Source organism: Mobula birostris, chromosome 4 (assembly GCF_030028105.1).
Source record: "Mobula birostris isolate sMobBir1 chromosome 4, sMobBir1.hap1, whole genome shotgun sequence".
NCBI lineage: Eukaryota > Metazoa > Chordata > Chondrichthyes > Myliobatiformes > Myliobatidae > Mobula > Mobula birostris.
Window position 1 is genome coordinate 20,358,298 of NC_092373.1, and position 13,734 is coordinate 20,372,031.

Consider the following 13,734-nt stretch of genomic DNA (forward strand, 5'->3'; position numbering starts at 1 on the left):
CGGAACATCTGCAGAAGTTTGCGAGAGTCTTTGGTGACAAACAAGATCTCCCTAAACCCCTGATGAAGTATAGCCGCCGGGATGCCTCCCTGCTAGATGTGAGTGAATTGTTGAGGTACTGTGATCCTGCCTCAGGAGCACTGGTACACAGTGTGGGCGAGTGAGGGTGGCACCACGGCTCAGCAGGTAATGCCGCGGCCTCCTGGCTCAGGGAGGTGGGTTCAAACCGGACCTTGGCTCCTGCCCACGTGGACTTTGTACATATTCCCTGTGGCAGTGCAGGTTACCAACAACTGCAGGTACTCCGATTTTCTCCCAAAGACACATTGTGTGGTTCCGAATCAGAATCAGGTTTAACATCACCAGCATATGTCATGAAATTTGTTCTCTGTGGCAGCAGTACAATGCAATACATAATAGTAGAAAAAACCTGACTTGCAGTAAGTATATATGTATAAAATAGTTAAATTAAATATTTAGTGCAAAAGTACAAATAGAAAAGTATTGAGGTAGTGTTCATGCGTCCAATGTCCATTCAGAAATCTGATGACGGAGGGGAAGAACTTGTTCCTGAATCATTGAGTGTGTGTCTTCAGGCTTCTGTACCTCCTTCCTGATGGTAGCAATGAAAACAAGGCACGTCCTCTGTAATTAACTAGCCTCTGTAATTATTAGGAAATTGTTAGAATTGGAGTTGGTTTATTATTGGCACATGTTCCAAGATGTACGTATTGAAAAGCTTGTCTTTTCAGAATGAGGTAGATTGTGAGGGAAGAGTCCCTTGTATTGTATTAGGGAGCCATGTCATAGGGAACCCTTTACCTTTCCTACCCACTTGGCTTCACCTATCACCTTCCAGCTATCCTCCTTCCCTTCCCCCCAACCTTTTTATTCTGTCATCTTCCCCCTTCCTTTCCAGTCCTAAAGAAGGGTCTTGGCCCGAAACGTCAACTGTTTATTCGTTTCCGCAGGTGCTGCCTGACCTACTGAGTTCCTCCAGCATTTTGTGTGTGTCCGTTATTCTTTGCAGTTTCCTGTGGTCATGTGCAAAGCAGTTACCATTGCTAGGGTACAGGGGAACGACAGGGGAAGGGCAATGGGAGCAGGTCCCCTGAGAACCAGAATGCGCCCGATGAGTGAATTGACCACCTTCTGTGTCTTTACAAGCTCTAACTACACATGCTGTTGTTAATGTCAGGCAGAGAGTGGTGGATATTATATACCACATTGAACAAAGAACACAGGATCAAACCATTCAGTCCAACTGAGCTTTTCTGCTGCATCCAGGCCTGTACCTGCTGGAGTTTAGAAGAATAAGGTGGACCTGATTGAAACCTATCAAATATTGAAAGGCCTAGATAGCGTGGATGTGCAGAGGATGTTTCCATCAGTGGCTGAGTCTAAGACCAGAGGGCACAGTCTCACAATAGACGGGCATCCCTTGAGAACAGAGATGAGGAGGAATGTCTTTAGCTCGAGGGTGGAGGATCTGTGGAATTCATTGCCACAAATGGCTGTGAAGGCCAAGTCATTGAGGATATTTAAAGTGGAGATTGATAAACTCTTCATTAGGGTGTCAAAGGTTATGGGGGCAGCACAAGAGCAAGGTTACAACATTCTTAGTGGCTGTGTGTGTGTACACGCGTATGTGCTTGTGTGTGTGTGTGTGTGTGCGCGCGTGCGCGCACACGTGCGCAGGTGCTTTTCTGTTTGTGCCTTTTGAAATTTCATTCCTTATCTGAGTCAGACATTCTCAAGATTTAGGAGCTAATTGTTTCTAGTTAATTTTGTCTCTTCAGGGTTGACACTTGGTTACAGCTTCTATGTTTCTTTCAGGAGAAGGCCTTGTATAATCAGATTCCCAGTCAGATTCCCATTGAATCAGAAAACATCCCTACAGCTCAGAATGCTGTCTCTACACCAGCTATGACACAGGAGATGCACGCCATCACAAACAATGGCTCTGACCCCTTCCTCAGCAGGCAAGTTGTATTTCAATTTGCAAGAGACGGACTCTAATGACCTTTGCTATTGGTTTCAGAAAATGTTATACATTCACGTGCATATAATTAAAGGACAATAAACTGGACTTGTTAATAAGTAACTTCCATTTCTCCTCCTCTCCTCCATCCCTTTTCTTTTCCATCGCCGGTATTGCAACTCGCTCTGGTCTTCATACACAGTGGACCATACCATTCACGCCAGGCAAGTGCAGACAGTGGTTTAGGATTGGGAAGAACACCTGAAGACTTCCTGGGTCATGTGGAGGAGATGGATACAGGTGAGTTCAGATTCATGGGGCAAGTCTTCTTGAAAATTTCATTTGGGCAAATGTACTTATCCTTAATTATGGAACTAGTTTATGGAAGATTTGTTTTTGGTACAAGTAACACATTTTCAAATTGCACTATTTATAAATGAAAGCAAAAAAGTCAATTAAAATGCACATTTAACTCCAAATGAAATCTAACAATTTTTAGATATCTCCATTTGAAATGCATGTACTCTACTTGGTTACTGTGTTAGGTTGTTGTGCTCTGGATCAGGAATTTTCATTCCAATGAGAACAAATAAGCTGGTCTATTGGACCTCTCTACAATGTTAGTGAGCAAAAATGTTTGGAGTTTATACATTGTGTTGAAATGTATTACAATTCCATTTAATGTGACTGAAAAGGAAATGGTTTGGTGCATTGGAATTCCATACAGTGTGAGTAAAGACGAGCAGTGTAGTCCATTGGAATTCTATCCAGTCCTGAATTTTGGGAAATGAAAATTGTTCAGTGATGTATCATTTTGATCTGTCATTTCATGTCCTCTGTTGTGGCACAGCCCCAGATTCCTTCCAGATTTCCGAAAATAAATGGAAAAATGGTTTGGCTCTTTGGAATTCAATGTAGTTGTTGGGTTTCCGTACAATTCAATTGGCCAGCAATGAAAGTACAATACACCAGCTGTTGGGGATCTGAAACAAAAAGTACTGAGGCTGCACCCAGCAAGAGAGGGATGAAAGGTTGCAAAACGCAAGCAGACGTACAAAAGAGACTGACCATCAAGGCCTTTGTTTACTTATTCAGTTATGGGATTGCTGCCAAGGCCAATGTTTACTGCCCATCACTACGTGGCCTTGAGAAGGTAGTGCTGAGATGCCTGCTTCAAGTTTAAGTTTGTCATTCAGCCATGCACTTGAATACAGCCAGATGAAACACTGTTCCTCCAGTGCCAAGGTCCCCACACAGGCCCAATAGTCACACACAGAGCAAGGCACGTATAGCACATAAAATTACGATAGCAGAAAAGCATGCAGTTACTATAGATATATAGCCCAAGTCCTTGAGTGTCATGGCCTGTAGACTGCTGGTGCATGGGATGTTGTCCACGTTTCCTCAAGAACAAGTAGAAACCATTGCAGAGGTTATGTGAAAGATTACTTCAACCAAGAAAAATGCTGACATTTCAGATCCAGTCCCTGAAGCATTCAGAATTTTTTTTCTCTTTCATACATAAGTTGATTTCTTTTGTTTTTGTTTTTTTTCTTGCATGCTCTGACCTTATTGTAGGTGCAAAGGGATTGGGTAAATTGGAATCCTACTCTGGACATGGACGGTAAATAGATAGGGCTAGATTCTTGAAATAGCAGACATGCTGAGAAGGTTGAACTGGTCAGGCAGCATCTGCTGGGAGAGAAGCAAGGCTCATTGACCTGTTACTGTGTGTGTGTGTGTGTGCGTGTGCGTGTGTGTCCCTGATCTGATGAGTGTCTCTGGTGTTTTCGGTTTTAATTCAGACTCCCTGCATCGACAAATTTTTGGTCTTCATTGGACCTGATTCCTTCTACACAGTGGAAATGATCAAACATCAGCACAAAATGCTGGAGGAACTCAGCAGGTCAGGCATCACCTACGGAGGGTAGTAAACAGATAAAGTTTTGGGCCGAGACCCTTCAGGACGGTTGCTGTTTTACTCCCCTCCGTAAATGCTGCCTGACCTGCTGAATTCTGCCAGCACTTTGTACGTGTTGCTCAAGAGTTTCAGCTTCTGTTGTGTTTATGATCAAACATTAGTTCGTGGAAGATTTAGTTAGTTGAACTTACCAGTGATGCTCCAGTATTTTGGGAGATATCAGAGATCTTCTTATGTATAGAACTCAGATAGAAACTGGGCAGTCCACTCCCAGCCGAGTCTGATATGAAATGAATTGCTTGTATTATGAAATAAGTAAAATTGTTTAAGAGTGCTCCATGGTCAATGTTACAGAATAAATGAAAAAGGTCAGTAATGCTTTTTTTAAGCAAGAGTCTAAGGTTTGTTGGCTTTGGGCTTGTGCGAGGCATGTGCCTCTCAGCAGAGCTCCATGTAAACCTGATATGCTTTACTCACAGGAGAAATGGGGCAGACTGCCATGACCACAAATCAGCCCAGCCGCTTCCCCGACTTCCTGGACTCTCTGCCTGCAAGTAACGTGGATCTTGGGACCTTGGAAGGCGAGGACCTGATGCCAAGCCTGCAGGAACCCTTTGGGTCGGACATCTTGCCTGACGTGGAGTCCAGCCTCAATCCGAAGGAGACTTTCCTCACTTGGTTGTAATCACTGCGGGAAGCAAGAGGAAAGAAGGAAGAGAAGTAAAATGGGAAGTGAGATGGAGTTACCCTTTCTGCTTGGATCAGAGGCAAAGTGTCTCAAGTAGTGCTTTTTGTTTGCCTGAAAACTTTTATGTTCGTTCCTTCACCCCAAAGTGGTATATGCTTGTCATTTAATTAAAGGCGGCTAGCAGTATTTTATATGAACTATATCCTAGAACTATCTCAATATCTTTGAGCTTCCAAGTAATCATGGGATTAACCTCTAGTAGAAGATCAAAGATTCCACTGCTTGTCCTGTCTTGCATGGCCAAATGGATGATTCTTTTTTTTTCCTTATTATAACATTATTATATTATTAGTAACTAAAGGAGGAAAAAAAATTGAACCTAAGAGATTAACCGTTTGTTTTGCAACTGGAAGTCTTTTTGGTTCAAGACTGAAAGAAAGGTCGGGTGGGAGAAGGGGAAGGTGGGGTGAGGGGGCGGGGGGAAGGAGCATTCATACACAAATTGTTTTGGTGACCTTTTTATCAGGAGATCGAAGTGATACCAAACACTTCTCATCTATTTAATACGAACAGAGCTTTAAAATTGTTTGTATTGTTCAATATATAAAATAATGTACAAAAAGGTGGGCAAATTTGGAGTCCAGGTTTGGTCGTCATGACGATAGTAGCCATTTGCACATGAGGCACCTCTGCAAATTTGGCTGTTCATGTGGCAGCTATATGTTACTCTGTCATCTGCTGTTACTTATTTCTCATGACCTAGACACCACTGTTAATAGGTTTCTCACAATCACACATCCTGCCTTTGCCTATTATATTTAGTGGAGGTGTTAAAAAGCATTTACTGTAAAGCAGCCTTTAACACCTCTGTAAAAAGAGTGGACAGGGCAACATGATGTAAGCATGCTGTATCCCTTAATTTCACCATTACCCTTTTGGCATCTCAATTTTCAAAGCTTTGATATTACAATGTAGCTAAATGTAATGGTATACCCTTATAGTTTGTTGTCATAATGCTATATGCTGTAAAAAGACTTTTGCAAAAAAAAAGCTACCACATTTTTATCAAGTGACAACTTAAATCATTTTTTAAGAAAACTTTTTTTTAATTATTATTGTAAGGAAACTTGGATTTTGGATTTTTATCACATTGAATACTCGAATTGTTATACTATTTTTAAAAAAAGTTGGAATTTTCATCGGCTCTTAAGTAAGAACCTGGAACGATAGAGAGGGAAAAACCGCAATGGATTGGGAAAATTCATGGAGGAACAGGATGGATGACACAGTTTGGAAGTGGTAAGGTAATTGGATTTGCACCTTTGTTGTGATGCATCATGGGTCAGAGTCTATCTTTGTTGTGATGCATTGTGAGTCAAAGTCCTTATGAAGACGCCCTCGATACAAAATTAAGCTTGGTACACTGTTCTAAATAGTCCGTTCCAATCCGACTTGACCAAGATAGCCTTCTTCAGGGAATTGGACAAAAAAATCAGTGGGGCTGGAGGGGAGGGTGGGAGAAAGCGGTTGATATAAAATGAATTAGCGGTGAATGGTAATCATTCATTTTAACTACAAGCAGGGAGGTTGGGCCTGCTGAGTATAACTTGTACCCTTCACTGAAGGCAGGGCCTGATGTATGGAGCTTTACTGAAAGCTCCGCGTCCCATATTGTAGCTGCTCTTTCTCTGTTTATGCAATTGTCCAACACCCAGACTTAGTAGAAGTACATAGTTTGGGCACTGGATTTGCAAGATCTACTTACCCAGCTTGTATCCTCCCCCCCCCCCCCACCTCCCTTGAGAAGCAGCTACAGGAAGGTCGCTAAATGAAAAAGAGAGGAACAGAAAACAATGTAGAATTGGACAGAGAAAGTCGATGAGCTTGTTTTATGCATTGTGCCCAGTTAACTGTGTGCTTTGTACTTGGGACCTCTGTAAGTGAAATATGCCTGGAACAGGCAATGCAATGGAAGTCAGGCTTTGATTAAAGTTGTTTGAAGGCAAGATGAGGCCTTGGAGTCAATATCCCATCACCCCAACCTTGGCTCGACACTCCCATTCCCTTGCCTTTATTGCATGTGTTTCTGGAGGTGTGTGAGGTTTTGGGTGGGTGGGGTTGTTAGTGTTAGGGCAGACCTTGTGTTAGTGAGGATTTGCAATCGAGGGAAGTAATCACTTCATGTTTACTCTGGCCGGTGTTGAGAGAGAAACTGAGGAGTGTGAGGTGTCGGGGGGAGACTTCAAACCTGGGTCTTTTCCTGGACTCTGTTCCTCGCACCAAGAGGTGAAAGGACAGAAAATGCTGAGCGGCCAGAAGCAAATGGGATTAAGGAAACTGTCCTCACCTCTCTAATATAATCTGAATTTTTTTGACTTCTTTCATACATGGGAGGCTCTTTCCTTACAGAATTGGCACTGTGTCTGATATTTTTTAAAGAAGTTTGGAATCTTAATGTGAGTTGAGTGAATTGCACTTTTAGACTTCATAGTTAACTAGTCTCAATTATTATTGTAAATTTGTGTTAATCAACTTACCTTTTAGTATCTCTTACTGAACTCCGCTGATGCTTCTGCATTATCATTGTATACTTGGATATGGGCAGTGAGGAGGATCTTTGAATCAAACATTCGGAGTTTAAGCTGCCAAGGCAGTGCTATCACCTGAGGCAGATCACCCCTTCAAAAGTGGGTGTGAGCTCCTTTGTGGTGGACTTTGACCGATGGATCTCGAACTGATCCAGAAGAAGTCTGTACAGTCACTATTGCTGGTCATCCCCTCTTCTTCTGGCGGGGGGGGGGGTGCGATATTTATCTCAGCTGTTAGGATAGGGGCAAAAATCATTGGGTGCAGAAATTGGTCTTTGGGATGTACAAGTGTTGGCTGCCGATTGTATTCACCTCCATGCTTCCGGTTCCCTCATTGGAACAGCAACCGGTAGCCAATACTCGCATCTAGCTCCAGCCACGAAAGAAATATTTCTCCGCTTGGCAGTGTTGAGAAACTGCACTGAAGGTACAACACAGGATTTGTAAAATGGAAATGCAGTGGGGAACAGATGAGAAAGTCAGGATAACACCAATATTTTAATTACAGTCTTTGATAATCTAGAAAAGGAGCACAAGTGCAAATTGGACAGCCTGCTTGCATCTGTCCGAGCTTCTGAGAACTGCTTCAGTAATCGAGATTATCAGTTTAAGATATATTACTTCTGTTGCACTGCAAGCATTTTTGTCACTCGATTTATTCATATGGTATGGAAGTGTATCATGTTTGTGACCTTATTTTTTGAACTTGGGTTATTTTATACTGAGATGTGTGAACATTGCTGTAGCATGGTAAACGTATGTGTTGTATGTAAACACAGTTCAGTTCTGGTTTAAATCCTTGCAGTCCTGTACTACAAGCTTTAAAAAAAATAAATATAATTGGATTTTATCTTCTCAGTGTTTGTTTTCATTTCACCATACGTATGGATGAAGACTTTGTTCTTCAAATCCTACCATGGGATTTACCTCGGCCTATCAGCTCAATACCCACTCAAAGCTCATGTTCAAAGTAAATTTATTACCATCGTACATACATGTCAACATATACAAACCTGAGATTCATTTTCGTGCAGGCATCCTCAGTAAATTCAATAACCATAATAGAATTCCTGCCGCCGTTTGTAAGGATTTTCTACATTCGCCCCGTGACCGCGAGGGTTTCCTCCGGACGCTCCTGTTTCCTTCCACAGTCCAAATATGTACTGGTTGGTAGGGTACTTGGTCATTGTAAGTTGTCCCATGATTAAACTGGGGGTTGCTGGGTGGGGCAGCTCGAAGGGCTGGAAGGCCCCTACGCCGCGCTGTATCGCAATAAAAGAGTCGATGAAAGACCATACCAACAAGGTGGACACCCAGTGTGCAGAAGACAACAAACTGTGCAACTACAAAAAGAAAAAAAAGTAATAATAACAAATAAATGAGCAAAAAACATCAAGAACATGAGATAAAGAGCCCTTGAAAGTGGGTCCGACAGTGCAGTAATGGGGCAAGTGAAGTTCCCCCCTGTGGTTCAAGAGCCTGATGGTTGAGGGACAACAACTGCTCTTGAACCTGGTAGGGTGAGTCCTGAGGCTCCTGTACCACCTTCTTGTTGGCAGCAGCAAGAAGAGGGCCTGACTTTGGTGGTGGGAGTCCCTGATGATGGATGGTGCTTTCCTGTGACAATGTTCCATGTAGATGTGCTCAATGGTGGGGAGCGCTTTACCCCTGATGGACTGGGCAGTACCCACCACTTTTTGCTGGATTTTCCGTTCAAGGGCATTGGTGCTTCCAGAGCAGGTTGTGATGCAGCCAGTCAATATACTCTCCACCACACATCTATGGAAGTTGTTAAAGTTTTAGGTGTCTTGCCGAATCCTCGCAAACTTATAAGGAAGGAGAGGCACTGCCGTGCTTTCTTTGTAATTGCCCTTACATGCCGGGCCCAGAACAGATTCTCTGTAATGATAAAACTGAAGGATTTAAAATTGCTGACTCTCTCCACACCTGATCTCCCTATGAGGACTGGCTCATGGACCTCTGGTTTCCTCCTCCTGAAGTCAATAATCAGCTCCTTGGTCTTGCTGACAATGAGTAAGGGGTTGAAATGGCACCACTCAGCCAGATTTTTAGCCTCCCTTCTATATGATTTGTCAGCACCTTCGATTCAGCCTATGTTAGTGATGTTGTCAACTGTGCTTAGCCTCACAGTCACAAGTGTAAAGCATACTCTACAAAACAGCTCCAGAGATGTGGTGCTTAGAGCTGCTCTGTATTTCAGGTGTGTGCCCTTGTTTCAAGCCTCCAGGTACACACTCAATAGCCTCTTTTATTAACTACTTTCTGAACTTAATTAAGTGGCCACTGAGTGTATGTTCATGGTCTTCTGCTGCTGTAGCCCGTCCACTTCGAGGTTCAACGTGTTGTGCATTCAGAGATGCTCTCCTACACACCACTGTTGTAACATGTAGTTATTTGAGTTACTATCACCTTCCTGTCAGTTTGAACCAGTCTGGCCATTCTCCTCTGACCTCTCTCATTAACAAGGCATTTTCTCCCACAGAACTGCTACTCACTGGATGTTGTTTTGGGGTTCTTCGCACCATCATCTGCAAATTCTAGAGACTTGTGCATGAAAATGCAAGGAGATTAGCAGTTTATGACGACCTCGTCAGCAGCAACAATCACACCACACTCAAAGTCACTTAGATTACATTTCTTCCCCATTCTGGTGTTTGGTCTCAATAACAACTGAACCTCTTGACCATGCCTGCATAGTTAATGCATTGAGTTGTTACCACATAATTAGATAGTTGCAATAACAACTAGGTGTACAGATGTCCCTAATACAGTGATCACTGAGTGTAAATGTTAATTCTAAACATAAATACAGTACGAGAGGGAGGAAACCCTTCAGCTCTTCAATCTCTTCACTATTCAAAGCTCATCTGCATTCTGCAGCAAATCAGGCTTATTATCATTGACATATGTTGAAAAATATGTTGTTTTGCATGAAAAAATATTACTATAGATTACAATAAGAAAGAAAGAATGAAAAGAAGGAAGACAGAAAGAATAAAGAGAGGACAGAAAGAAAGGGAAAGAGATAGATACATAGATAGATAAATAACCTGTCCTCATAATAAATGCTCTCTAATCCAGGCATCATCCTGGTAAATCTCCTCTGCACCCTGTCTGAAGCTTCCACATCCTTCCCATACGTGAACTCAGTCTCCCGACTATATTGTAGACGAAATTGGCATCTATACACATGTTGTAGACAGTTAACGTTTGAGCACCAATTCCTAATGGGACATCACTGCTTACATCTTCTCACCCACAAAACGACTCAATTTTCCATTAGCCAATCTTCTATCCACACAGTATTACCTCCTCCACCATGAGCTTTTTTTTTTGTAACAATTTTATTAAAACTCTTATGTAGAGTATTTCCACTAGTTCCCTTTCACCCACGGTATGCAGTCGTATTTTTGTCATCTGATTATCCTTCCAAGATTATATGCAGTGCCCAATGTAATCTACTCTCACTGTATTGGGGACAGCTTGTGAATGTGTTTTGTGATTTTGAATACCTGATTTTTTTGTTGCACCCAGTTTGGAAAGTGGGTGTAAATTGCTCTCAAAGGTTTAGAAGGAAACAAGTGGGAGTTGGGATGGTTATACCACACAGATATCCTCAAACTGGTCCATTGTTCAAAAAGGTCGTGATTGATTGGACTTCTTTTTTTCACTGGGTAACTTCCTTATCTCTGAATGTCTGGATTTCTCGGCTTCAGTAGATAATGACCCTGTCTCCACCACCCCTTGGAATAGAAAATTCCATATATTCATGACCCCCGGATGCAATAAGTTCTTTACACTGTCTGATGATTTGAATCCATTGCTCCTTGTTGTAACTTTATCTATGAAGGGAAACACTGTCGGAAACACTTTCAAAATCCCTCAGAGCTTTTATATGCTTAATGTGAGACAGGGCACTATTGTGCCCATAGTTATCCATGCCGTCTTCCAGCAAAGCAATCCCATCCGATCCATTCCCCCTCATCTTATTCCCCTGTAGAGCTGTAACTTATTCTCTCTCACTCCACTCTGATTTTTCCACAATTTATCCACACCGAGAGACAACGTACTGTGTCCAGTTGACCTGCCAGCACGTCACTAGGATATGGAAGGATACCAGAGCACCCAAAGGTCACCCAAGCAGTCACGGTGAGGAAAGTTTTCTGATGACTCTGCCATAGTTGGATGCATCAGCAAGGGAGATGAGGCTGAGTACAGGGCTACGGTAGGAAACTTTGTCACATGATGTGAGCAGAATTATCTGCAGCTTAATGTGAAAAAGACTAAGGAGCTGGTGGTAGACCTGAGGAGAGCTAAGGTACCGGTGAAACCTGTTTCCATCCAGGGGGTCAGTGTGGACATGGTGGAGGATTACAAATACCTGGGGATACGAATTGACAATAAACTGGACTGGTCAAAGAACACTGAGGCTGTCTACAAGAAGGGTCAGAGCCGTCTCTATTTCCTGAGGAGACTGAGGTCTTTTAACATCTGCCGGACGATGCTGAGGATGTTCTACGAGTCTGTGGTGGCCAGTGCTATCACGTTTGCTGTTGTGTGCTGGGGCAGCAGGCTGAGGGTAACAGACACCAACAGAATCAACAAACTCATCCATAAGGCCAGTGATGTTGTGGGGATGGAACTGGACTCTCTCACGGTGGTGTCTGAAAAGAGAATGCTGTCTAAGTTGCATGCCATCTTGGTCAATGTCTCCCATCCACTACATAATGTATTGGGTGGGCACAGGAGTACATTCATCCAGAGACTCATTCCACCGAGATGCAACACAGAGCGTCATAGGAAGTCATTCCTGCCTGTGGCCATCAAACTTTACAACTCCTCCCTTGGAGGGTCAGACACCCTGAGCCAATAGGCTGGTCCTGGACTTATTTCCTGGCATAATAGACATATTACTATTTAACTATTTATGGCTTTATTACTATTTATTATTTATGGTGCAACTGTAACGAAAACCAGTTTCCCCCGGGATCAATAAAGTATGACTATGACTATGACTAAATGCAAACCGTTCACAGACAGTACTCAGGGTCAGCATTGAATCTGGGTCCCTGAAAGTGAGGCAGCAGCACTACCTACTGCACCATTGTACTGTCCTGTGTATCAATATCGCACTCTTACAAATTCCAAATGCGAATGGGTCCAATCTGATCAAGCATTCCTCATTCCACAACTCCTTCCCTCCGGGAACTGACTTAATCAAACTTCTGAATTATGCATAGAAGGTCTGTGAATAAGGAGAGCAAAACTCTGTGCCTAACTTCAGGCATGGTCTCACCAGCTCCCCATACAGAGCCATATAACACTAGAGCACAATACAGGCCCTTCAGCCCCTCTATTCCATGCTGCCTGACTCATCTACCTGCACCCAGACTGTATCCCTCCAAACCCCTCTCATCACTGTACCTATACAAACTTCTTTTAAATGTTGCCATTGAAACCACATCCACCACTTCCATTGGCAGCATGTTGCACTCTTGTACAGCCCTCTGGGTGAAGGAGCTCCCCCTCAGATTCCCCTTAAATATTTCATCTTACTCCCTAAACCTATGATCTCTAGATCTACTCTTATCCAACCTGAAGGGAAAAAGCTTGCATGCACTCTCCCTTCATAATTCTGCATACCACTATAAGATCTCCCATCAATCTCTTGCGTTCCAGGGGATAAAGTCCTATCCTATTCAGTCTTTGCTTATAACTTGGTCTTCAAGACCCAGCAACAAGCTTGTAAATTTACTTGGCACTCTTTCAAGCCTATTGACATTTTTTCAGTCATTGAGGTCATAATGGAAACTCGCAAGTCTTACTCCACCTTTTAAGAAGGGAGGGAGGAAGAAGAAGGGAAATTATAGGCCAGTTAGGTTGAATTCAGCGGTTGGGAACATGTTGGAGTACAATATTAAGAATGAAGTTTTGGGGTAGTTGGAGGCACATAATAAAGTAGGCCAAGGTTGGCATGATTTCCTTAACAAGAAATTTTGACTGACAAATTTGTTGGAATTCTTTGAGGAAGTAACAAGCAGGATAGACAAAGGAGAGTCAGTAGACGTTGTATGCTTGGAATTTCAGAAGGCCTTTTACAGCGTGCTGCTCATGAGGCTGCCTAACAAAGTAAGAGCCTAGGGTATTATAGGAAACATACTAGCATGGGTTGAAGATCAGCTGGCTGGCAGAAGGCAAAGAGTGGGAATAAAGGGGGCCTTTTCTGATTGGCTGCGGGTGACTAGTGGTGTTCTCCAGTGACTGGTGTTGAGATGGCTTCTTTTCATGTTATATGTTAATAATTTGAATGCCAAAATTGATGGCTTAGGGGCCAAGGCTGTGGAGGATACAAAGGTGGGTAGTGTTGAGGAAGCAGTAAGAGGGTAGAGGAACTTAGACGGATTGGGAGAATGGGCAAATAAGTGGCAGATGGAATATATGTTGTAAATTGTATAGTTACACACTTTGGTAGAAGGAATAAAGGCATGGACTATTTTCTAAATGGGGAGAAAATTCAGAAATCCAAGATGTAAAG

The 13,734-nt window shown here is 42.8% G+C and overlaps 1 protein-coding gene across 1 annotated transcript in view; it reads left to right on the plus strand.

Moving 5' to 3' along the window:
• wwtr1 (WW domain containing transcription regulator 1) overlaps positions 1-8,028 on the plus strand; it is a 165,757-nt gene extending 157,729 nt beyond the window's left edge. Inside the window, exons 4-6 of the mRNA XM_072254990.1 lie at positions 1,837-1,982; positions 2,184-2,281; positions 4,382-8,028. Of these exons, the coding sequence (XP_072111091.1) occupies positions 1,837-1,982; positions 2,184-2,281; positions 4,382-4,587 (450 nt within the window). The 3' untranslated portion in view covers positions 4,588-8,028. The remainder of the gene's footprint in view (positions 1-1,836; positions 1,983-2,183; positions 2,282-4,381) is intronic.
• Positions 8,029-13,734: the final 5,706 nt, after the last annotated feature.